Consider the following 23,422-nt stretch of genomic DNA (forward strand, 5'->3'; position numbering starts at 1 on the left):
ACTAGAACTGGAGTTGTATAGATGTACGTACTTCCTCAATCAACCGCTCTTTGTGCTGCTCCATCTTCGCTCGTGTTTTTAAAAATGCCGGTCGTGAAAACAAACCAAACCAGGAAAGTAGGGAAGCGGAAGTGTGTGTACAGCGGATGTAGAGTGGACCAATCAGAGCCCTCTTGTCTGCGGCGCTGTCTGCGAGGCTTCTGCAGTGGTCACAATTTTTGGGAGGTGCGCGCAGAGCGTCTGCGAAGGTGGGGGGGCTACGCAGACACTGTCTGCGACGCTATCTGCGAGGACTGGGTTGTCAGCATAAATTGGCCTTGATTGGTCCACTCTACATCCGCTGTACACACACTTCCGCTTCCCTACTTTCCTGGTTTGGTTTGTTTTCACGACCGGCATTTTTAAAAACACGAGCGAAGATGGAGCAGCACGAAGAGCGGTTGATTGAGGAAGTACGTACATCTATACGACTCCAGTTCTAGTCATTATAAAAAAAAAGTTCTAGTCATTATAAGTAACCGGAGGATAAACACTCCACTAACCACACCCACCAACTACTCCTAGCGACTTCGCGCCCCCTTGCGTTGTGCCGGTGAATAACATCGCGCACGCCTATTACTCCCGCTCAACAATAAATTACAACTGTCTGCGAAAAGCTATCTGCGAAAGCCTTGTCGCAAGAGCATGCAGAGGCCTTTAGCCAGACTAGGTCCGTGTAGACATAACGGGGGAAAATTGCCCCCCCTGAAAAAAAATTCAGGAGCCGCCACTGCCAAGATCCTTAATGAAGCACAAGCCTCTCACTAAAACAATGCAATCATCAGTGCTGACAGTTTTTAAGTTTGACATGCCAGTCTTGTTTTGATCGTTAAAGAACGTACGAGATTTCTTTTTTGTGAACGTTTTCTGTGCACAAATATAGTAATGATTTTTTTGTTTATTTATCAACAATCGAGTTCATAAATTCAGTTTTAAACCCATATCTTTATTATATACCTAAAAGAGGACACTTTAAGTTGATTATTTTGTGTGCACAAATCTTTATTTATAACTAAGTTAATTATTTATTTAAAAAAATCTTAAGTTATTTTTATACATTTTCAATTCCAAAGAGTTGAGGATCATACAATATTTTGCAGTTACAAAGTTTAATAAAACAGACAGTGTTGACAGTGTTTTACGTCTTTTTTTTTTTTTTCAACTAAAAATGCTTTACACTGGTTCGGGGGTACTTGGCTGAAAAAGTATTTTACAAGGGGTACATCACTGAAAAAAGGTTGAGAACCACTGCCCTACCGCGTTTAAGATATCGCCCACTGCAGTTCTGGCTCCTTCTCATTGGCTCTTTTAAATCATCTTCGGGCGATGTGATTGGTTTGTTTTGGATTTCGTCACCGCGGCTGGTTTGAACCTTCTCGTAACTGCAGACTTTTCTCACGTCTTCGCAGTGTCAAAAAATAGACCAACTTTTGGTGAGTTTACTTAATTTTACTTAATTAAACGTGACTTTTACTTAAAAATATGTAATAGTGCTGTTAATTAGTCAGTCCGCTGGTTTGTGGAAAGTGTTCGTAGTTAGTTAAGTTAGCTAATGTAGCTTGGACAACTCACCGAGTTAGCTAGGAAATGAACTAAAGTTAAAGGTGACTTTAACTGGGAACAACAACATTAATGGGTATTTTATGTCAAATAAACTACTACAGATGAATTATATAACGATCTTGACTGAATTATTGGCAGAAAACTACCTTACTGTCTTATTAGCTGAAATGTTCAGTCAAGATGAATCACCAGCTAGCATTTTAATCCTTTCATACATGTAATGCTGTAGACCAAAAATGGCTTAAAAAAATAATGTCTCAACGTTTTTTAAAAAATATTATAAACAGCATTAAACCATAATAAATGAAACAGTTAGTATTTGGTGTGAAACGACCCTTTGCTTAAAAAAAAACATAGTAGTCTCGGGTACAATGAGTGCAGTTTCATAAGGAAATGAACTGTGGGTTTACTGAGCATCTCGCAGAACCCATCAGTTCTTCTGGAGACTTTGACTGTCACACTTGCTTCTTAATTTTGCAGTAAAACCCAGGAGCCTTCATTATGTTTTTCTTTTTTTTTTTTTTAATCTGAAAAGTGGTCTCTTACCAGATACCACTGCTCAGATACCAGACCCCCCCCCCCCCCCCCCCCCCCACACCCCACACACACACACACACACACACATTTTTAATTTTGTGCTGGAAAACAAACGTTTGGAACTCTAAAATGTTTTTGTACTGACTCGATAATGTAGAAGTCATAAAATAGAAATCTATAACAAAGTTTGTGCTTTACACTATTGCAGAGTACTTTTTACATTTAAAAAAACTTTCTAAAGAAAAAGTAGGGTTTTTTTTAAATAAACTTAAAAGCTAAGGCGTTCATTGAAGGCTGGCACAAGGATATTTTTGTTGGTGGTAGTAGTTTGGGAGTGATTTAGCTCTTTTATTTTCCTAAAAACAGCCTTACTTTTATTTTCCTAAAAACAGCCTTAATGTCCATCATTCTCCATTTGCTTAAAAGTAGGTGAAGCACCATCTCAAGATTATTGTAACAATTATGGATGTCTTCATTATAGTAAATGGATCAATCAGTTAATGTTAAAAAAACAAGTCTTGCGGTGTTACATGTTTAAAGATATCAGTGTGTGGTGCAATCATGGTGAATTTTTCTCTCAGCAGAGAACATTCAATAATGGAAGATTACCTGAAGATTGAGAAAATTGGGGAAGGTGAGTTTTTGTGTGTGGGGGGGGGTTTCCTCCCAATGCATTTGTTTGTTTAGTGTGTGGTACATATTTCTGTTCCTTGTAAAACTCCGGTTTCGCGTTTTACAAACTTTCACCTAATACTGTATTTTGCAGTAATGGATATTCATAAATCTCCAATACAACTAACTCCAAATATCAGTTATTTGGAAAGGAAAACGCCACCCTGTGCGCATTTTAATGTGCATAGGGTGGAGTTTTCCTTTCCAAATAATTGATATGTTATCAGTTATTGTGATAAATATTTTGATAAACATATAGTTGTGATGTATTTATTTATTTATTCTGGTGCAAATTACAGCTGGTTTAGGGCTGTATTTCATTATTTTTGTGAGAAAGTCGTGCTTGTGTGTCATACTGATGTTGCTGCTCGTGCACTTACAGTGGGGTTTAATGGGGGAAAACTTCAGTGTCTTAAATCAAGTGATAATGGACCAGTTTTGGTATTGGCTCTTAAACAAATTTGCAAGTGCTTCATTTCTCTTTCACTATTTTCTCAGTGTAGAAGTGGTACAGACAAGCAAGCATTACATTCAGAGTTATAGAATGCATCTTAGATATACTGTACAAGATGGATTCAGTGAGTTACAGTGGTGCTTGAAAGTTTGTGAACCCTTTAGAATTTTCTATATTTCTGCATAAATATGACCTAAAACATCAGATTTTCACACAAGTCCTAAAAGTAGATAAAGAGAACCCAGTTAAACAAATGATACAAAAATATTATACTTGGTCATTTATTTATTGAGGAAAATGATCCAATATTACATATCTGCGAGTGGCAAAAGTATGTGAACCTCTAGGATTAGCAGTTAATTTGAAGGTGAAATTAGTCAGGTGTCTTCAATCAATGGGATGACAATCAGGTGTGAGTGGGCATCCTGTTTTATTTAAAGAACAGGGATCTATCAAAGTCTGATCTTCACAACACATGTTTGTGGAAGTGTATCATGGCATGAACAAAGGAGATTTCTGAGGACCTCAGAAAAAGCGTTGTTGATGAGCATCAGGCTGGAAAAGGTTACAAAACCATCTCTAGAGTTTGGACTCTACCAATCCACAGTCAGATTGTATACAAATGGAGGAAATTCAAGACCATTGTTACTGTCCCCAGGAGTAGTCGACCAACAAAGATCACTCCAAGAGCAAGGTGTGTAATAGTCGGCGAGGTCACAAAGGACCCCAGGGTAACTTCTAAGCAACTGAAGGCCTCTCTCACATTAATGTTCATGAGTCCACCATCAGGAGGACACTGAACAACAATGGTGTGCATGGCAGGGTTGCAAGGAGAAAGCCATTGCTCTCCAAAAAGAATATTGCTGCTCGTCTGCAGTTTGTTAAAGATCAGATGGACAAGCCAGAAGGCTATTGGAAAAATGTTTTGTCGATGGATGAGACCAAAATAGAACTTTTTGGTTTAAATGAGAAGCGTTATGTTTGGAGAAAGGAAAACACTGCATTCCAGCCTAAGAACCTTATCCCATCTGTGAAACATGGTGGTGGTGGTGGTATCATGGTTTGGGTCTGTTTTGCTGCATCTGGGCCAGGACAGCTTGCCACCGTTGATGGAACAATTAATTCTGAATTATACCAGCAAATTCTAAAGGAAAATGTCAGGACATCTGTCCATGAACTGAATCTCAAGAGAAGGTGCCTCATGCAGCAAGACAACGACCCTAAGCACACAAGTCGTTCTACCAAAGAATGGTTAAAGAAGAATAAAGTTAATGTTTTGGAATGGCCAAGTCAAAGTCCTGACCTTAATCCAATGGAAATGTTGTGGAAGGACCTGAAGCGAGCAGTTCATGTGAGGAAACCCACCAACATCCCAGAGTTGAAGTTGTTCTGTATGGAGGAATGGGCTAAAATTCCTCCAAGCTGGTGTGCAGGACTGTGCAGTTAACTGTTTCCGGTATTGCTGCACAAGAGGATCACGCCAGATGCTGAAAGCAAATGTTCACATACTTTTGCCACTCACAGATATGTAATACTGGATCATTTTCCTCAATAAATAAATGACCAAGTATAATATTTTTGTCTTGTTTGCTTAACTGGGCTCTCTTTATTTACTTTTAGGACTTGTGTGAAAATCTGATGTTTTAGGTCATTTATGCAGAAATATAGAAAATTCTAAAGGGTTCACAAACTTTCAAGCACCACTGTACAGCAGAGGCTTGGCTTGGCTAGTGAGCAATCGGCAAGCTCTGGAAAATGAGTTCATTGAGCAGAGTGTTTCGATGAGGTGGTGAGAGAACTGGACAGATTAAAGCGCTGCTGCTTTGCTCTTTCTAGGTCCTCACAACCTGGTAAGTGAAAATGAAGCAGCATATCAATGAAACTTTAGTCAGCCCAGTGTTTCATGACAAAATAAATATTGAATGCCACTTGAGCGCATGCTAATTATTATAAAGGTTAATGTGCAAGTTATTCAGGGTGGACTTTTCCTTTCAAAGTTTTTGAACATCCTGCTGCTGATTGACCAGTATGACACAATCAGGACTATCCCATTAATATATTTAATTAATTGGCCATTTAATCTGAGTAAACGCACACTAAAAGTAACCAGTGTGTGTTATCCTGTCTTAGGTACGTATGGTGTGGTATATAGGGGCCGGCACAAAACTACTGGTCAGGTGGTGGCTCTGAAGAAGATTCGCCTGGAGAGTGAGGAGGAGGGTGTGCCTAGTACTGCTGTACGAGAGATCTCGCTGCTCAAAGAGCTACAGCACCCCAATGTTGTACGGTGTGTACTTGAGCCATTATTTTAATACTATAATTACTACCTTTTAATTAAAGCATTGCAGTGCAACAGAAAACCATTTACCGAAGTTGAAATCCAGATGATGCTGGGAACCTAGACAGCAAACTACCTGGGAGGGATAATATATTCTCTCTCCACGATCAGTCCGTTAACGCTAGCCAGTCATAGACATTTGTGAGCTCATTTATGCTGTAGAGTGCAGGTAGTGTGTTGTGTTGCATGAGCAGCAGTTTGAAAAGGTGCAGTGACTGGGTTCATATGTCTCTGAGGAAACACATGTGAATCCTCGCTATCCCCATGTTGAGCGTCTTTCAATAGTTAAACCCAACCCCTCCAAGGTATAGTACTACACTTGTCTCTCTGTGTCCGAAATCACTTACTCATTCACTACTCACTATATAGGGAATTCTATATAGAGGACTATATGGTTAGCTCATTGGTAAAATGGAAAAAATACTTTCGGACACTATTCTGCAGTGCCATTATTTACATCATTACTGTTGCACAATTAAAACGTGCCAGAAAAGTTGGCTGGGGGGGTTTCAAAATAATGAATACATGCATGTATTTTTTTTATAAATATATATTATACTGAGCGTATTTCCCACTTTAATAAATATGAAGTATTTTGTGTCTGCTGCATCTTTCAGTTCTTTTAAATCAAGGCTGAATACTTTCTTCTTTGCCACTGCTTTTTATTAAATCAAATTTGAGGCTTTTGATTAATTCCTTCCTTTGCACTGTAACTTTTTTTTATTCTTGTATTTTATGTCTTATTCTATTTTAGCTTATTTTCTATTTTCTTACTATTTTTCATTGTACTTGAATGTCTGTTTTTCTTCCTCCGTCCATTCACCCCAACACTTTTTTTTTCTTTTTCCTTCTTTCAGTGTGTGTGTGTGTGTGTATAATATAAAATGTGTGTAGGGGCGGCACGGTGGTGTAGTGGTTAGCGCTGTTGCCTCACAGCAAGAAGGTCCAGGTTCGAGCCCCATGGCCGACGAGGGCCTTTCTGTGCGGAGTTTGCATGTTATCCCCATGTCTGCGTGGGTTTCCTCCGGGTGTTCCGGTTTCCCCCACAGTCCAAAGACATGCAGGTTAGGTTAACTGGTGACTCTAAATTGACCGTAGGTGTGAATATGAGTGTGAATGGTTGTCTGTGTCTATGTGTCAGCCCTGTGATGACCTGGCGACTTGTCCAGGGTGTACCCTGCCTTTTGCCCGTAGTCAGCTTTCGCCCGCTCCAGCTTGCCTGCGACCCTGTGGAACAGGATAAAGCGGCTAGAGATAATAAGATGAGATGAGAAAATGTGTGTATGGAGAGAGGGCGCTTGGTTAGTGACCATCGGTTGTACGCTACTGTTCATGGTGCTTTATGGGATACTATGACTCCACTATATAGGGTGTAATAATTCTCTCTATACATTTGGACAGCACTATAAAATGGCGAACTCACTATATAGTCCACTACGTAGTGAGTGATTTTGGACACGGGGCATGTCTGTGCCTGAGAGAGAATTTCTCTAACTCTGCGTTCACACTAGCAAGCAACAAGTCATTCATGCAACATGTGGTTTGTCTCTTCTCACTTTTAGACTGTTGGACGTGTTGATGCAGGAGTCCAAACTGTATTTGGTTTTTGAATTTCTGTCAATGGATCTGAAGAAATACTTGGACTCCATTCCCTCAGGCCAGTACATGGACCCCATGCTTGTCAAGGTATGCAACCGCTATCCACTACGCTTAAGTGCAGAATTGAAATAGCATTATGATAGAAAAAGTGAGAACCTCTTAAAATGAGTGTACGGAATATGTGTTCATGGTTTTTAAAGGGTACCTTCAGTGGAAAATAAATATAGGCAAGAAATATTACGCATTTTGACTTCTCTGTATTGTTACATACATAAAGCAGTACTTTAAAATTCTTTTGTATTCCTGCTCACTCAAGGATGCAGCCATGTTGTCATTTTGTGGGTGGTGTCAAAGGTCAGCATGACGTAGAATCTTTGATAGGTTTCCTTTATCTTGATTGGCTTGCTGCTCTTGACGCTGTGATGAAGCAAAACATTGTACAAAGCATTATTGGGGAAAGGAAAGAAAAAAGGGTGGAGTTCAAAGACTGTTTGCAAAAAATAATAAACATGATAATACTGTTAAATGTGTATGTGTTTAGAGTTGTATGTGTTGGGAAAGTAGCTTTTTTGGGGGGGGGCATAGTTCCATGTGAGTAATGCAGCAGTATGTTCTGTCTGTGTTCTGCAGAGTTACCTCTATCAGATCCTTGAGGGTATTCTGTTCTGTCACTGTCGTCGAGTTCTACATCGTGACCTGAAACCACAGAATCTGCTAATTGATAACAAAGGGGTAATAAAACTGGCTGATTTTGGCTTGGCCCGTGCTTTTGGGGTGCCTGTCCGAGTTTACACACATGAGGTATACAACTATCCAAATCCTCCTGTGTAACTCATTAGCTCATTCTTTAAAAGTTAATTCACACAGTAATTGTGTGCTTGTGTGTGTAGGTTGTGACACTGTGGTACAGGGCCCCAGAGGTTTTACTGGGAGCTTCTCGTTATTCTACTCCAGTAGATGTTTGGAGTATCGGCACTATCTTCGCCGAGCTTGCCACCAAGAAGCCACTGTTCCACGGGGACTCAGAGATTGACCAGCTCTTCCGTATCTTCAGGTACACACAGAGGAGTATCCTGAGCAGAGCACAGTTACAAGCTATAATCCTTGGATCTAGTCAGACATATTGTACCTATACTGTAAATTTGCTTTATCTGACGACTGTTGAAGTGGTTTGAAGGCTTCTTTACAATTGAAAATTACTAACTAGCAGTCAGACTCCATTTGTAGGAGAGGAAGATGTTTTCCTATCCTATGTGGCATTTTTCTCTCATTAGTGGTTAGGTTTGTGTGTGTTTTTTCTCACGCACACAAAACGCATGACCCATATCACCCCCGTCTTCTCTCAGCTACACTGGTTTGATTGATTCATCTCATCTAATTATCTCTAGCCGCTTTATCCTTCTACAGGGTCGCAGGCAAGCTGGAGCCTATCCCAGCTGACTACGGGCGAAAGGCGGGATACACCCTGGACAAGTCGCCAGGTCATCACAGGGCTGACACATAGACACAGACAACCATTCACACTCACATTCACACCTACGGTCAATTTAGAGTCACCAGTTAACCTAACCTGCATGTCTTTGGACTGTGGGGGGAAACCGGAGCACCCGGAGGAAACCCACGCGGACACGGGGAGAACATGCAAACTCCACACAGAAAGGCCCTCGCCGGCCCCGGGGCTCGAATCCAGGACCTTCTTGCTGTGAGGCGACAGCGCTAACCACTACACCACCGTGCCGCCGGTTTGATTGATTGATTTTTGCTTTATTCCGAACAGTAAGGAAGATATAAAAAAATAAAAAATGCAGTCATCAAAACATCATAAACAGAATAGTGTAGCCACAAGGCAATAACATAATAATGTTCGGAAAGGATTAGGAAGAAGTAAATAACTTATCAAATCCTAACCCTCTATACCACCATTAATCAAACGTCACTTTCCACCATTATAAACTATATATACAAAAGAAAGCAAAATCAACAAAAAAAACATACCAACATGGTATAATATCGACCAAATCATATATACAAATACTTATGCATATATATATATATATATATATATATATATATATATATATATATATATATATATACACAGTACATACATATACACATTACACATGCCTATAACTATACACATCCATATGTACAGACACCCATATCATAATTATGCATATTATGCTTATATATTATATACAATTATGCGCATATATACACTTTTTATATAATATATCCGTATGTACCCATACCCACTTGTTCAATAGCATGTTCCTTATACCTTTTTTTGAACTGGTTTATAGTTGTACATTTCATGAGCTCCACATTCAAACTGTTCCATAGCTTTACTCCACGAATAGAAATACTGAACATTTTTAACGTTGTCCTAGCACTGCGAATTTTAAACTTCAATTTCCCCCTAAAATTATAGCCCCCCTCTCTATCTGAGAACATTATTTGGATATTCCTTGGTACTTTATAATTCCTTACTTTGTACATTACTAAGGCAGTTTTATATTCTATAATATCCCTGAATTTTAAACATTTTGAATTTAAGAATAGTGAATTGGTATGATTGGTTACCAATCCTGTCCCGGATAAAATTCAAAATACTGCTTCTCCCCTTTAAAGCTCGATGTAACCTGGCTCCCCTTTACCTCAGGGTATTATTATTGAGAGAAGGGTGTCTGCTGGGGGGTGGTGTCTATTTTCCCCCTGGGAAAATTTGAAATACTGAAGAAAATTTGGGGCCCTCTGGTGCAATCTTGGCATGAAAAAGCAGTTGGGAGAAGTGCTTAAAGGTGTTTTAGGTAGTCAGTTTCTGAAAAAGGAATCGGTCAGCTCAAATCATTTCAAGAAAATTCTTTAATTTATGCCATTTTATAGCACATGTAGCCTTTGCGCCTAATTTTGCAATGCTCAGTCCTGATTAGCATGGTGTGGTAAATTGGTAATGGTTGTCCCAACCACAGAAGCTAACCTTTACTTGTACATGTTGAGTGTGTATAAGCATTAGAGATTTCACACACGCCTCAGGTGAGGTTGCATGAAAAGTTCTGCGGCTTCCTCTTGGCTACATTTCAAACTTGGACTCCTAAATCTAAAATTTATTCTTGAATTTAACTGAAATAGATGCATCATTCAAAGTTGATCTGTCAGACCCTGGGTTCCTGTGAAGTGTCTTATTCCCAGTTTCACTTCTATTCCAGGGGAACCTAAATATTATGAAGTATGTGGGTCAATATTTTCAGTATCTACTTATGTAGATTAAGTCAATCACCAAGCCAACTTTCAATCAGTTTTGGTTAAGATTAACACACACCATCACCTTGAAAAGAGTGTTGGGATGGTTTTTTTTAATTTATTTATTTTATTTATTTATTAAAAATATATTTTCCTTACTTCCCCCTCCTCCTTACTGTGCTCATCCCTGGACTAGATGTGAAGCTGACTATAGTTACTTACCACATAACTCATGGCCTAACACCAAAAACATACAAGAAGACACATGTAGAGGGTACCAAGATTGGCAACATGTAGCATTTGTCAACTCTTTATACTATAGCTCACTACATCACATTGGTGTTCTGAGCCTCCTCCACTAGCTCAAACCGCTCAGGGTGGTTGACAGTGCCACGGGAGGAAAATGCAGAAATCTTAGCCTGCTTTGGCTTTGCGGCAGCAGCCTGAGGTGACGAATGCATTGCCATTGTGTCCTCAGCAACAACATGGCAGGCAGCCAGGGCCAGCAGTATGAAGCAAGGACTATGGTTGGTTACCATGCTGCGCACTATAGGTTCTGAGCAGCAAATCATGTCCTGCTTCAGGAATAAGGGAGAGCAAGCATTGTACCGGAGAAACATGGGATGCAGATTTATTTTTTATTATATATTATATTTTTTTCCTTATAGGAATTTTGAAGCCCGTCATTGCAGAAAATTAGCCGTCGACTTCTAGTATTGGCATTTGAAAAGACGGGCCAATGGGTCTCTAGATAACATGGTGCAGTGAACTCCTGACCCCCTAATCTCCCTCTTGTTCTCTCAGATCCTCTTTGTGTAACTAACTTACTGTCCCACACACCCTCTGAGCTCTATATAAAATCTGGAGAACTTCTAGCCTATTCCCTGTTGTATAGACGAGTAAAACCATCTGGCTGCCATCTTACCACTCACATTGTGTGTCTTTGGCTTGTGTTAAACCATCGTATCCGATCAAATTTTCCCCAAGAAAAGTATCTCCTGACTTTTTCTTTCATTACCTCTTATTTTACCCCATTCCTTACTTATCGTGCTCCCCTTCACTGTTATTGGTGTTTCGTTTTTTTTCTTTTCCAGTCCAGTCTCTGATCATTTTTTTTTAACGGCTCTTACTACTACTAATTATTTTCAACATAGATTATTTCAGTTTTTCTCTTATACAGTGTATCTTTCTCTTTCATATATATCTATTATACTAACACAGGCTGTACAATACTTCCTTTCTATTTAGGACAGTTGTTGAAACAGGATTATTTTCTCATGTTATTTGCCATTTTCACTTCGCTCTCAGTCATGTCTGAACAGTATTTATTGGTTGCAAGCTGCATGAGTATTGTGACAGTGAATTATGTGACCAATAAATATTGCTAAGACATGACTGTGAGAATGAAGTGAAGATTGCAAATAACATGAGAGAATAATTGTTTCAACAACTGTCCTAGACAGAAAGGAAGTATTGGACACCCTTTGTGTTGGTATAATAATAATAATAATAATAAAAAGGAGAGAAAGGAAGGAAGAACTAGATGTAAGAGAGATACACTGTATAAGAGAGAAACTGAAATAATCGCCGTTGAAATAATTATAGTACTAAAAGAGCCATTTAAAAAAAAAATGATCAGAGACTGGAAAAAGGGGCGGGGACGGACAATGAAGAGGAGCGCTATAAAGATATGTAAGGAGTGGGGGTAAAGGTGAGAAAATAAGAGGTAATGAAGGGGGGCAGACATACCCCAAGAAAAGTAAGTTTGATCAGATACGAAGGTTATACATGCGATGTGAGTGGGAAGATGGCCTCCAGATGGTTTCACTCTGACGAGCCTATGAGCTCTCTAGGTTTTATATAGAGCTGAGTGCACGCACTAGACTATCCACCTTGAGAGGTGGGTCCTTCAATGCCATGGCTCCCAAGCTCTGGAAATCTCTCCCTCAATTTCTCTGTGAAGAAAAGGCTTTTTCTTTTCTATGAATACTTCTCTTCCTCCTCCTCTGTTTAGTTTAGCAATTTTTTTTTCTCCCTGTAAAGTGACCTTGGGGCTGTGATGGGTGCTTATGTGTGTATACACACACACACACACACACACACACACAGTGGCATGCAAAAGTTTGGGCACTCCTGCTGAAAATGTCTGTTACTGTGACTAGTTAAGTGAGCAGAAGATGAACTGATCACCAAAAGGCATAAGGGTAAAGATGAGACGTTTCTTTAATATTTTCCGTAAGATTACATTTTTATTTACATCATTTACAGGTATAAAATACCAAAAAATGAAAAGGACCTGAAGCAAAAGTTTGGGCACCTGACATGGTCAGTACTTAGTAACACCCCCTTTGGCAAGTATCACAGTTTTGTAAAGAGCAATTCCAGCGTTATGGACGTGACACTTGAACTCAAAATGGCAACAAATGACCCAGTGCATGTTTTATTGTCTCCCAGTATTTAAACAGGTGTTGCATATTTTGAGGCTGTACCATACTGGAGAAGTGATAGAGCAAGAACAATTCCCATAGTACATCTAGGGCATGCCAGAAAATGCCAATAAAAGATGCGTTATGGATGTGACAGAAAAAGTATCACTTTTCTTGGGTGACTGTACATTTTTATCAAACTCTGTGAAATTGTAAATCTAATGTCGAAATGGAGATATCCGTTTGATAGAGGGGTCCAAGGTGAATATTAAAAAATCTTTGTTTAAAATATTTTGTATTTCATGCAGAGTTTCGGAAGGAAAAGTCAGCGTTATGGATGTGACGAAATTCCGTTATGGATGTGACGCGTCTGAAATAGACATGGCATATGTTTAGAAAATCAGCAATTTAACCACCATAACCCTTTGAAAAACTCTCTAAATATCAGCTAAAACTATCAAAGTTCTTAAATAATATTTAGGACGGCTATTGTTTTGCTGTTTTGTGGATTTTAGCATACATTTCTGTGGCTTGTGGCAATAATATAGAATTGTACATGATCAAAGTTGATTTTAGCTTGGGTTTTACATTATAAGAAAGGAAGACTGACATATTAAGGCGAAGGGAACAATTCTTGTGACAAATTGGTTCAACTTATTCACATCTGTAAAATACAGGCTTAGGTGATATCTCTGGGAGTGGTTTTGATGTATTACATGTTGCTTTATTTTTGCATGGTGAGGTTGACATTTACATGGAATTGCCCTAAACACTTTTTGTAGCCAGCTAATAATCTTTCAGTTCTTACCTGGGGGATTTTCGTGCATTCGTCCTTGCAAAAGGCTTCCAGTTCTACAAGTTTCTTGGGCTGTCTTGCATGCACTGCTCTTTTGAGATCTATCCACAGATTTTCAATGATGTTTAGGTCAGGGGACTGTGAGGGCCATGGCAAAACCTTCAGCTTGTGTCTCTTGAGGTATTCCATTGTAGATTTTGAGGTGTGTTTTGGGTCATCGTCTTATTGTAGGACCCATCCTCTTTTTAACTTCAACTTTTTTACAGATGGTGTGATGTTTGCTTCCAGAGTTTGGTGGCATTTATTCGAATCCATGCTTCCCTCAACCAATGAAATGTGCCCTGTGCCAGTGGCTGCAACACAACCCCAAAGCATGATCAATCCACGCCCATGCTTCAGAGTTGGAGAGGGGTCCCGTGTCCCCCCCCCCCGGAATTTGGCACCCTTTTTTCTCCAAATATACCTTTGCACATTGTGGCCAAAAAGTTCTATTTTGATTTCATCAGTCCATCGGACTTGTTTCCAAAATGCATCAGGCTTGCTTAGATGTTCATTTGCAAACTTCAGACACTGAATTTTGTGGCTGGGACACAGGAAAGGTTTTCTTCTGATGACTTTCTCATGAAGGTCATATTTGTTCAGGTGTTGCTGCATAGTAGAACAGTGCACCACCACTCCAGGGTCTGCTAAATCTTTCTGAAGGTCTTTTGCAGTCAAACAGGGGTTTTTATTTGCCTTTCTAGCAATCCAATGAGCAGTTCTTTCAGAAGGTTTTCTTCATCTTCCAGACCTCACCTTGATCTCCACGGTTTCTGTTAACTGCCATTTCTTAACATTTCGATCTGAGGAAACAGTTACCTGAAGACACTTTGCTACATTCTTGTAGCCTTCTCTCCTGCTTTGTGAGCATCAATTATTTTAATTTTCAGAATGCTAGGGAGTTGCTTAGAGGAGCCCATGGCTGTTGATTTTAAGGACAAGTTTGAGGAGTCAGAGAATTTATACAGCTTTGAAATCTGCATCATCTGACCTTTCCTAATGAAGAATTTGAACAAGCCACAGCTCAATAAGCTAATTAAGGTCTGGAACCTTGGTAAAAGTTACCTGATAACTCAAATGTATTGGGGTGCCCAAACTTTCGCATGGTGTTCCTTTTCTTTTATCACTCTCCAATTGTACAAAACAGTACACAAAACCTGCATAAAACGCTGAAAAGAAATGTCTCCTCCAGACCTGGAATTTTGTCATGTTAGGGGCAAGGCCATTTGGCCTTTTGTGCTGTCAATTTTTTTGAGGGCACGAAGGCCAAAAGCCAGGGCACCAAGGCTATAAAATAAAACAATGATTTTAAGTTCACATCTATAATGAATTTAATTTAAGGACTAATGACTCTCTTCTGAGGAAGATTGGAGTCTCAGTCGAAACTATCAAGCAGGTAAAGAAACATCTACACTATTATGTCTGAAGATAAGAAAATATTGAACACAACTAAACTTATCAATCCATCACTCACTTCAAAAATTGTAAAACTTATATCCTCCCATAATTTTTGTTCAATTGACACCGAATGTGCAAGAGCATCTTCAGACTGTACTACTATGCAGATTTTTGATTAATCAAAATTGAGCCTGGAGTACATCAAAATTTTTGACTGTAAATGGAACATATACTAGCATGCAGGCTACTGATTAACCCATTGACGCCTGAAACGCCTGCAAAAAATGTCTGCAAATGCCTAAGCCAGCTTTTAGAAAAGGTCCCCATCTGCCTGAGGGTTTTCTGAAATAAAAATAATTGAAAACGCCTATGAAAAATTCAATATCTCAGCCTCTGAAGCACATAAAGACATGAAATAAGTTGCATTTAAAAGACAAAATTCTCTGCTTTTATTGGATCATGCTCATTCAGCATTAACACTAACACATTTTTATAAAAAAAAACAAATCTGGCATGCGTCTTGAAAATAATGACAAATCAACAATGCTGCGTTATGCAGCAACCAGCATTTGGGGCAATGTTGCATTATGCAACAACCGGCGCTAGAGACAATGTTGCACGATGCAGCATCCGACATCAATTAACCCATAAGAGCCCAGACCGATTTCTCAATCAAGGAAAATTGAGGAAATAAAATGAACTAAATAGACGACAAAGAAAACATTTCTGACATTTTATTTTTTAAAATGGCACTTTCATGTCTCAAGATATGAAATATTAAATTGCAAATTTGCAGAACACTGCAACACTATTACACTGTTAACCCGAAAGTTCATTCTATGCAGTTTGAGTAAACACCACTTTTAAAGATTAGTTTTATTGCATTACTTAAACAGTATGAGTATATGAAGAGTATATGAGACAGTCATTGGGTGTACTCATTTTTGCAACTTAAACTATCATGTTTTACCTCAGGCCAAAGTGCTGCCCTGTTGTGATTGGCTCAAAACTCAAGACAAGTCTGTGCTTGTCCGTTGACGGCTACAGAGGAAGTTGCGCCATTTTCTAATTTACACAGAGGGGGTAAATTAATAAAGTAAATGTTAATGTTGTAATGACGCCAAAAACAATGAGAGGAAATCTCTTGCGATGGTGATCTCGTCAAGATGGCAGCAGTTACACTTCGGTTAAACAGCAAAAAGAAACGTACAATACTAGTAACAAAACAATGCTAACTGTATAGATTAAAAAAGTGTCCAAGAACAGCCAACAGCACATATCACGTATCATATTACGGCAGGAACAAGCAGGAGTAACATCCATGACCTTACATTTAAAGCTCAACAAAGGAAAAACTTGACAGTAAGCTAATTAGCATTTGTTACCGGCTACAGTCGGTACTCAGCATGTTAAAAGTGGGTCAACGTTGTAATGACATAACATTACTGTACAAGCAATGCTTATTTGACGGTAACAAACTTATGCCCTATATATGTTGAAATTCCTATCTTATTCGTTCGTTAATTTATCACAGTCTTACCCCAGTCAACTTCTTCCCTCCTTCTGTGAAAATTCAACGTCCCAGATGCGGACACAAGTGGGCGGGGATGTGTTTAAGTCTCCTGGTTGGCTGGTGATTTGGTGTCATTGTAACACGTCGGAGCGGTTCATGCCAGGCTCGAGTCCAATCCACCACTGATGAGTTGCCCAATAAGAATCCAGAATGTCATCAAAAGACGCATTTTTTTTTTTTCTCAATAGACACAGGTGATGTTAAAGCCTATTGGCAGTCACGAGGCAGACTACAAAACCGCAGGGCATTAAGGCCACTGTGGCCTTATGGCAGATATTTTTTTCCAAGGGCACAAGGCCAAGTTGTGAGGGCACGAGGGCCATGGCCCTCATGAAATTCCTGCCCTGGTCTCATCTTTACCTTTTATGTCTTTTGATGATCAGTTCATCTTCTGCTCACTTAATTATTCACAGTAACAGACATTTTCAGCAAGGGTGCCCAAACTTGTGTGTGTATAAATAAATAATTCCTCAACCTGAACTGTTTTTTTTTTTTGGGGGGGGGGGGCAGAATGATTGTACAACATGCATCTCTAATGGGTGAAAAAAATGCACAAATTTGAATTTTTCGGTTTTCTGAAATCAACACAGATCAAAATTATACATACAGGCTAAAAAATGTATACATTGGCCTTTTTAGATTATTAATTCAGTGGTGCTGAAAGTCCCTCTCTGAACTTGTGGCCTCTGAACTTCCTGTTAGTCATTTATGATTGACGACAGATGGTTGCTTCTCTTTGCACAACTTAAGGGCTTGTATAGTAGGAAAGTCCAAGAAGCTCCGTGCGGAACTAAGAAGAATCATCATAGATTTATATAATGCAGGAATGTCTCCTGGAGCTGTTTCTAAACAACTGTATTTTTCAAGATCATCAGTTCAGAAACTGTATGCAAATACAAGTTATTGGGAGGTGAAGCCACTTTGCTGGAAGAAGACCCAGACTGTCACCCTTGGCTGAGAGAAAATTGGTTCAGATGGTCAGGAACCACCAAGGCACAGGCCTGCCATGAACTGGAAGCTGCTGGAACACTGTCTATAGTCGGATTTACATCACTATGGACTGAGAGGCTCCTGTCCAAGAAAGAAGCACTGCTCTAAAATCCACACCTTCAACCTCAACTAAAGTTTGCTGATGGCCATGTGGACAAAGTCTTCTGGAGGAAAGATTTATAGTCCGATGATGCAAAGATTTTGTTGGGCCACAATAATCAAAGGTACGTTGGAACACTGTACCAACTGTTGAGTATGGTGGTGGTAGTATCAGGCTTTGGGGCTGTTTTACTGCCAGTGGAACTGATCCATTGCACAAAATGGATGGAATAATGGACTACCTGAATTCTTCAGCATAACCTCAAACCATCAGAAACTTGGACAGAGTTGGATGCTCCAACAGGACAGCGACTCCAAATGCACATTAAAGCTGGTTGGTGATGAAGCAGGCGAATATTAAGCTACACAAGTCCTGACCTCAACCCTATCGAAAATATGTGGACTGTGTTTTTAAAAGTTGGGTCTGTTCCATTGTTTTACTGGGGGACTTCAATGCTCATGTGGGCAATGACTGTGAGACCTGGAGGGGTGTGATTTGGGAGGGACGGCCTGCCCGATCTGAACCCGAGTGGTGTTCAGTTGTTGGACTTCTGTGCCATGCATGGTTTGGCCATAACAGTTTTTGAGCATAAGGGTGTCCATAAGTGCACGTGGCACGAGGACACCCTAGGCCGTAGATCGATGATTGATTGACTTTGTAGTCGTTTCACCTGATTTACAACTGTATGTCTGGGACACTCTGGTGAAGAGAGGAGCAGAGCTGTCAACTGATCACTACCTGGTGGCAAGCTGGATCAGATGGTGGGGGAGGAGGCTGGACAGACTTGGCAGGCCCAAATGAGTAGTGAGGGTATGCTGGGAACGTCTGGCGGAGGCTCCCGTCTGGCGGATCTTCAACTGCCACATCCGGCAGAGCTGCAACTGCATACCGGGGGAGGATGGGGACATTGAGTCCGAGTGAACCATGTTTCGCACCTCCATTGCTGAGGCGGCCATGCAGAGCTGCGGCTGCAAGGTTGTTGGTGCCTGTTGTGGCAATAATCCCTGAACCTGCTGGTGGACACCTGTGGTGAGGGGAGCCGTCAAGGGCTTGGTTACCCTGTGGGTCTCCAGAGGCAGCTGACAGATACCGACGGGCTAAGTGGAATGTGGCTCTGGCAGTCACTGAAGCAAAAACTCTGGTGTGGGAGGAGTTTGGTGAGGCCATGGAAAGTGACTTTCGGTCAGTCTCGAAGAGATTCTGGCAAACTGTCAGGCAGCTCAGGAAGGGAAAGCAGTGTTCTGTCCCTCCTGTTTACAGTGAGGATGGAGTGCTGTTGACCTCAACTGGGGACATTGTCCAATGGTGGAAGGCCTCCCTGGGAAAGCCTATGCTGGGGTGCTGGAGAGGAGAGTCCAGTTAATAGTCAAACCTCGGATTCAGGAGGAGTAATGCGGTTTTTGTCCCGATCGTGGAACACTGGACCAGCTCTTTACCCTTGCAACTGTACTGGAGGATGCATGGGAGTTTACCCAACTGTTCTACATGTGTTTTGTGGACCTGGAGAAGGCTTATGACCGTGTCCCTTGTGCTGCCCTGTGGGGGGTGCTTCAGGAGTATGAGGTTCAGGGCCCACTACTACGGGCCATTCGGTCCCTGTATGACCAGAGCAGGAGTTTGGTTCATGTTGCCGGTAGTAAGTCTGACTCGTTCCCGGTGCATGTTGGATTCTGCCAGGGCTGCCCTTTGTCACCAGTTCTGTTTATAACTTTTATGGACTGAATTTCTAGGTGCGGCCAAGGGGCGGAAGGTGTCCGGTTTGGTGGCCGCAGGATCACGTCTCTGCTTTTTGCGGATGATGTGGTCCTGTTGGCTTCATTAATCTGTGACTTGCAGCATGCGCTGGGACGGTTTGCAGCTGAATGCGAAGTGGCTGGAATGAGGATCAGCACCTCCAAGTCCGTGGCTATGGCGCTCAGCTGGAAACGGGTGGAGTGCCTACTCCAGGTCAGGGGGGAGTTGCTACCTAAAGTGGAGGAGTTTAAGTATCTTGGGGTTTTGTTCACAAGTGAGGGTAAGGGGGAGCGGGAGTTGGACAGACGGATTGGGGCAGTGTTAGCAGTGATGCGTACGCTAAACCGGTCTGTGGTGGTAAAGAGAGAGCTGAGCCAAAAGGTATAGTTCTCAATTTACTGGTCCATCTTCATTCCTACTCTCACCTATGGTCACGAGCTATGGGTGGTGACCGAAAGTAATGAGATCGCAGATACAAGCGGTAGAAATGAGGGGGTTTTTTTGTTTTTTTTTCTTCTTCTCTGCAGGGTGGCTGGACTCTCCCTTAGAGACAGGGTGAGAAGCTTGGTCATTTGGGAGAGACTGACTAGAACCGCTGTTCCTCCACATCAAAAGGAGTCAGTTGAGGTGGTTTGGGCACCTTGTTAGGATGCTCCCTGGATGCCTCCTGAAGGGGGTTTTCTGGGCATGCCCCACGGGGAGGACACCCTGCGGCAGACCCAGGACACACTGGAGAGATTGAATGCCTCGGTATTCCCCTGGAAGAGCTGGTGGAGGTGGCCGGGGAGAGGGAAGTCTGGGCTGCTCTGCTTAGGCTGCTACCCATGCGATCTGGATGAGCAGTAGAAGATGGATGGATTGAAGGGTCTGTTCCAGGAAACACAAATTTTAATTGAGCTCCTATTCAGTAAAATATTAAATGTTAGGTATGAGCCATTCCACCGAATCGGTGCCATTTCCATCCCTAGAAAATTATGTATAAATGCACATAAAAATGTACTTTTAAAATACATTTCCTTATTACGCAGAATGTCCTGCACATTGATCTGATTTCAAATTTAAGATATATAATTGTAAGGATTAATAAAAACTACCTAAAACACTGAAAAATAGCATGTTGCCTGTCCCTGCACTCTATACTTAACTATGACATATGATTAAAATCTTTCAGAAACAGTATTTCTTTTGCACTGATGTGACTCCATGTCCTATCCATGGTTTAAATATATTTTTTCATAAGAAATCCCCAATATCTTAGTTAAAATACACATTTTAGTCATGTCCCTGGGTTTTCACTCAGTCCTGTTACCCAAACATATTACCCCATATGACAAATTTGGAACATTCCATAAATCACATGCTCAACAGGAAGTTACATCAGTTGTGTCTTCTGAAGGCCATGGGAAGACCAAAAGTTAGTTCTCTCATTTTACTTTTCTGTATATTTGCCTTTTTTTTTTTTTTTTTTTTTTTTAACTTTGATAAGTTCAATGTCAACATACTGTCCTGTTACTTAAATTATTTCTTAGATATTTGTTTATTTTAAAAATACAGATTTTTGGTAAGTCACCAGAATGTGTTAAGTGTGGTCATGCTATTAGCGATGATGCCATGTGGCTTAATTCCATGTATTAGCTAATCCTAGGCTAAAAACTCAGTCCTGTTACTCATATAAAGCGTGTGCAGCCATCTTTGACTTCCAAGCCTTGTAAAAATAAATAAAAACGTAGCCTGAGGTTGACCAATACACAGTTTGAATAGTTAAATATGTGTTTTATAATCAGTGTTGAAAAGATATAACAAATTAAGTTTAATTTGAGAATGGTACAACAAGCAAATTGCACCCATTTGGTGGAATGTCCCATTTAGGTATGCTGTAATGTACAGTTTTGATCCTGTGTTGACTTCAGAAAGTCCAAAATAAAACTGATTATAAAAAGCACCCAATTGTGGGGTCCCCCCCCCCCATTAAAGATGTATGTTTGTACAGTCATTCTACTACAGAAAAAGAACATTTCAAAAAATCGCTGAAAGCCTGACATTGTCATGACATTCATCTTCTTGTATGTAAACCTTTGACTGCTGCTGTACCTGGGTGCAGTGCCAAAGTATCTTCTGTGTGAAGGGAACACAGAGAACCTGTAAAACTGCTATGCATACTTGAAATCAATATGATTGTCCAGTTAATCAAGAATCATTTACCATGTCCCTGATGAAATAACAGAATAAAGAGCAAATGGAGATCTAGATATAGGGCAGTGTAATGCTGTTTGTGTTGATGAAGGGGCTGTGTTTTGCCTTTCTGTAATGATGTTAATTATATAACATTTGCCAGTTTTGTGTGTGCATGCTTTCAGGGTTCTAGGTACCCCAAATAATGAGGTGTGGCCAGATGTAGAGTCGCTACCTGATTATAAGAACACTTTCCCCAAGTGGAAGTCTGGCAGTCTGGGAAGCATGGTTAAGAATCTTGACAAGAATGGCATTGATCTGCTTGGGGTGAGCTGAGATTTCCGGTTTGCTTGACTAAGGAAAAATAAACTATCAGAGTGACACTTTTCTCTTTGTCATTTAGAAAATGCTCACCTATGACCCCCTGAAGAGGATTTCTGCACGACAGGCTATGACTCACCCCTATTTCGATGATTTGGATAAGACCACGCTACCTGCCAGCAACCTCAAAAAATAAACATTAACCAAACAAGTGAGACCTAAGATGGTGCTATATGCCAAGGCGACTAAAATCAAAACAGTCAGGATCACTCATTCTGAGGAATTCAGAATTACAAACATCGTTCCTGGTGCAACAAATCTATATTTGATCCGAAAGCTCTTTACTGCACTGATGCAGACTTTACAATCTGATGATAATGAAATCCTTTTCCTAATGTATGTTTTTGTTTGTGCTTTTGTATGTGTTTTTCCTATACTTAGTCTCTGATTAAATGGTCTATATGTTGGATTTGAACCAGATTAGTGCTGATTTAATGTATCCTCAGTAAAGTGCACTTTGTAAGGGCTGAACTATATTTTCTTTTCTGCCCTTCCTCTAAGCCTGTGTTGATCTGTTGAGATGCATCCATGTTCATGAGTTATGAAAATCACATCGATCTACACCTAAAAAAAAAAAATTACAAATAAATAATTTCACATTAAAAATGATGCATCTAAAGTGAAGCCTATACATCAACCTAATGCTAAGTAAACAAGATGACAGAGTCATTGATATCCCCCACTCTATATACCAAGTGTCAAGATATTATTTGTCACATTTTTCAAGGTCTACTGCAGGAAACAAACCCTTACCTCTTTACACTGACCTCAGTATCCCATAGTATAAGCCAACCGGACCTTTGATCCAGGTGAGCTAAAAATTAAAATTTCTCTCATTTCTTAGTATCAAAAGGAACATATACCAACTTTCAAGACCATACCACTCATAGTTTTCAAGTTCAGCTCTGGAAACAACCTACCCCTAAGACTAACCTGAGAAACTAGGTCTGAAATTGTTTCCATGGAAACACTGGAAAAATTAAAATTTCTCAAATTTATTAGTATGAAAAGGCACATCTACATCACCATGTTAACATGTATACCAAGTTTCAAATCTGTATAGTGAATAGTTTTGGATATATGCTCTGGAAACAAACATTGCTCTTAGAAACTAAGTCAAAATCTATTTTTTAATATAATTTTAAAAATACTTTTTCTCAAAAATCCAATATAGCAAAAGGCACCAGTTCACATATTGCTTGATATGTATACAAAGTTTCATGAAGACATCTTCAATAGTTTTAAAGATATGGCCCGAAAACGTGGACAGACGAAACCCGTTTCTATATCACCCAGCAAACTTAATTTGGGCGGGGGATGATAATTTAAACAAAGACAGATGGAAAAATAAAGGGGCGAGACTAGAAT

The 23,422-nt window shown here is 40.2% G+C and overlaps 1 protein-coding gene across 2 annotated transcripts; it reads left to right on the forward strand.

Annotated features, from left to right (window-relative positions):
• Window positions 1–1,384: 1,384 nt before the first annotated feature.
• Window positions 1,385–22,474, forward strand: cdk1 (cyclin dependent kinase 1). 2 transcript variants are annotated; one of them, XM_060933562.1, is made up of 8 exons: window positions 1,385–1,472; window positions 2,724–2,773; window positions 5,396–5,552; window positions 7,166–7,289; window positions 7,833–8,003; window positions 8,093–8,256; window positions 21,859–22,000; window positions 22,077–22,474. In XM_060933562.1, exons 2-8 carry the CDS (start codon window positions 2,737–2,739, stop codon window positions 22,188–22,190), a joined length of 909 nt encoding a protein of 302 aa, XP_060789545.1. In that variant the 5' UTR covers window positions 1,385–1,472; window positions 2,724–2,736; the 3' UTR covers window positions 22,191–22,474. The 2 variants fall into 2 exon arrangements, with proteins under 2 accessions (XP_060789545.1, XP_060789544.1); XM_060933561.1 differs by having other exon boundaries at window positions 1,391–1,472; window positions 2,721–2,773.
• Window positions 22,475–23,422: the final 948 nt, after the last annotated feature.

The sequence above is a fragment of the Neoarius graeffei genome, chromosome 11 (genome assembly GCF_027579695.1).
Source record: "Neoarius graeffei isolate fNeoGra1 chromosome 11, fNeoGra1.pri, whole genome shotgun sequence".
Taxonomy (NCBI): Eukaryota; Metazoa; Chordata; class Actinopteri; order Siluriformes; family Ariidae; genus Neoarius; species Neoarius graeffei.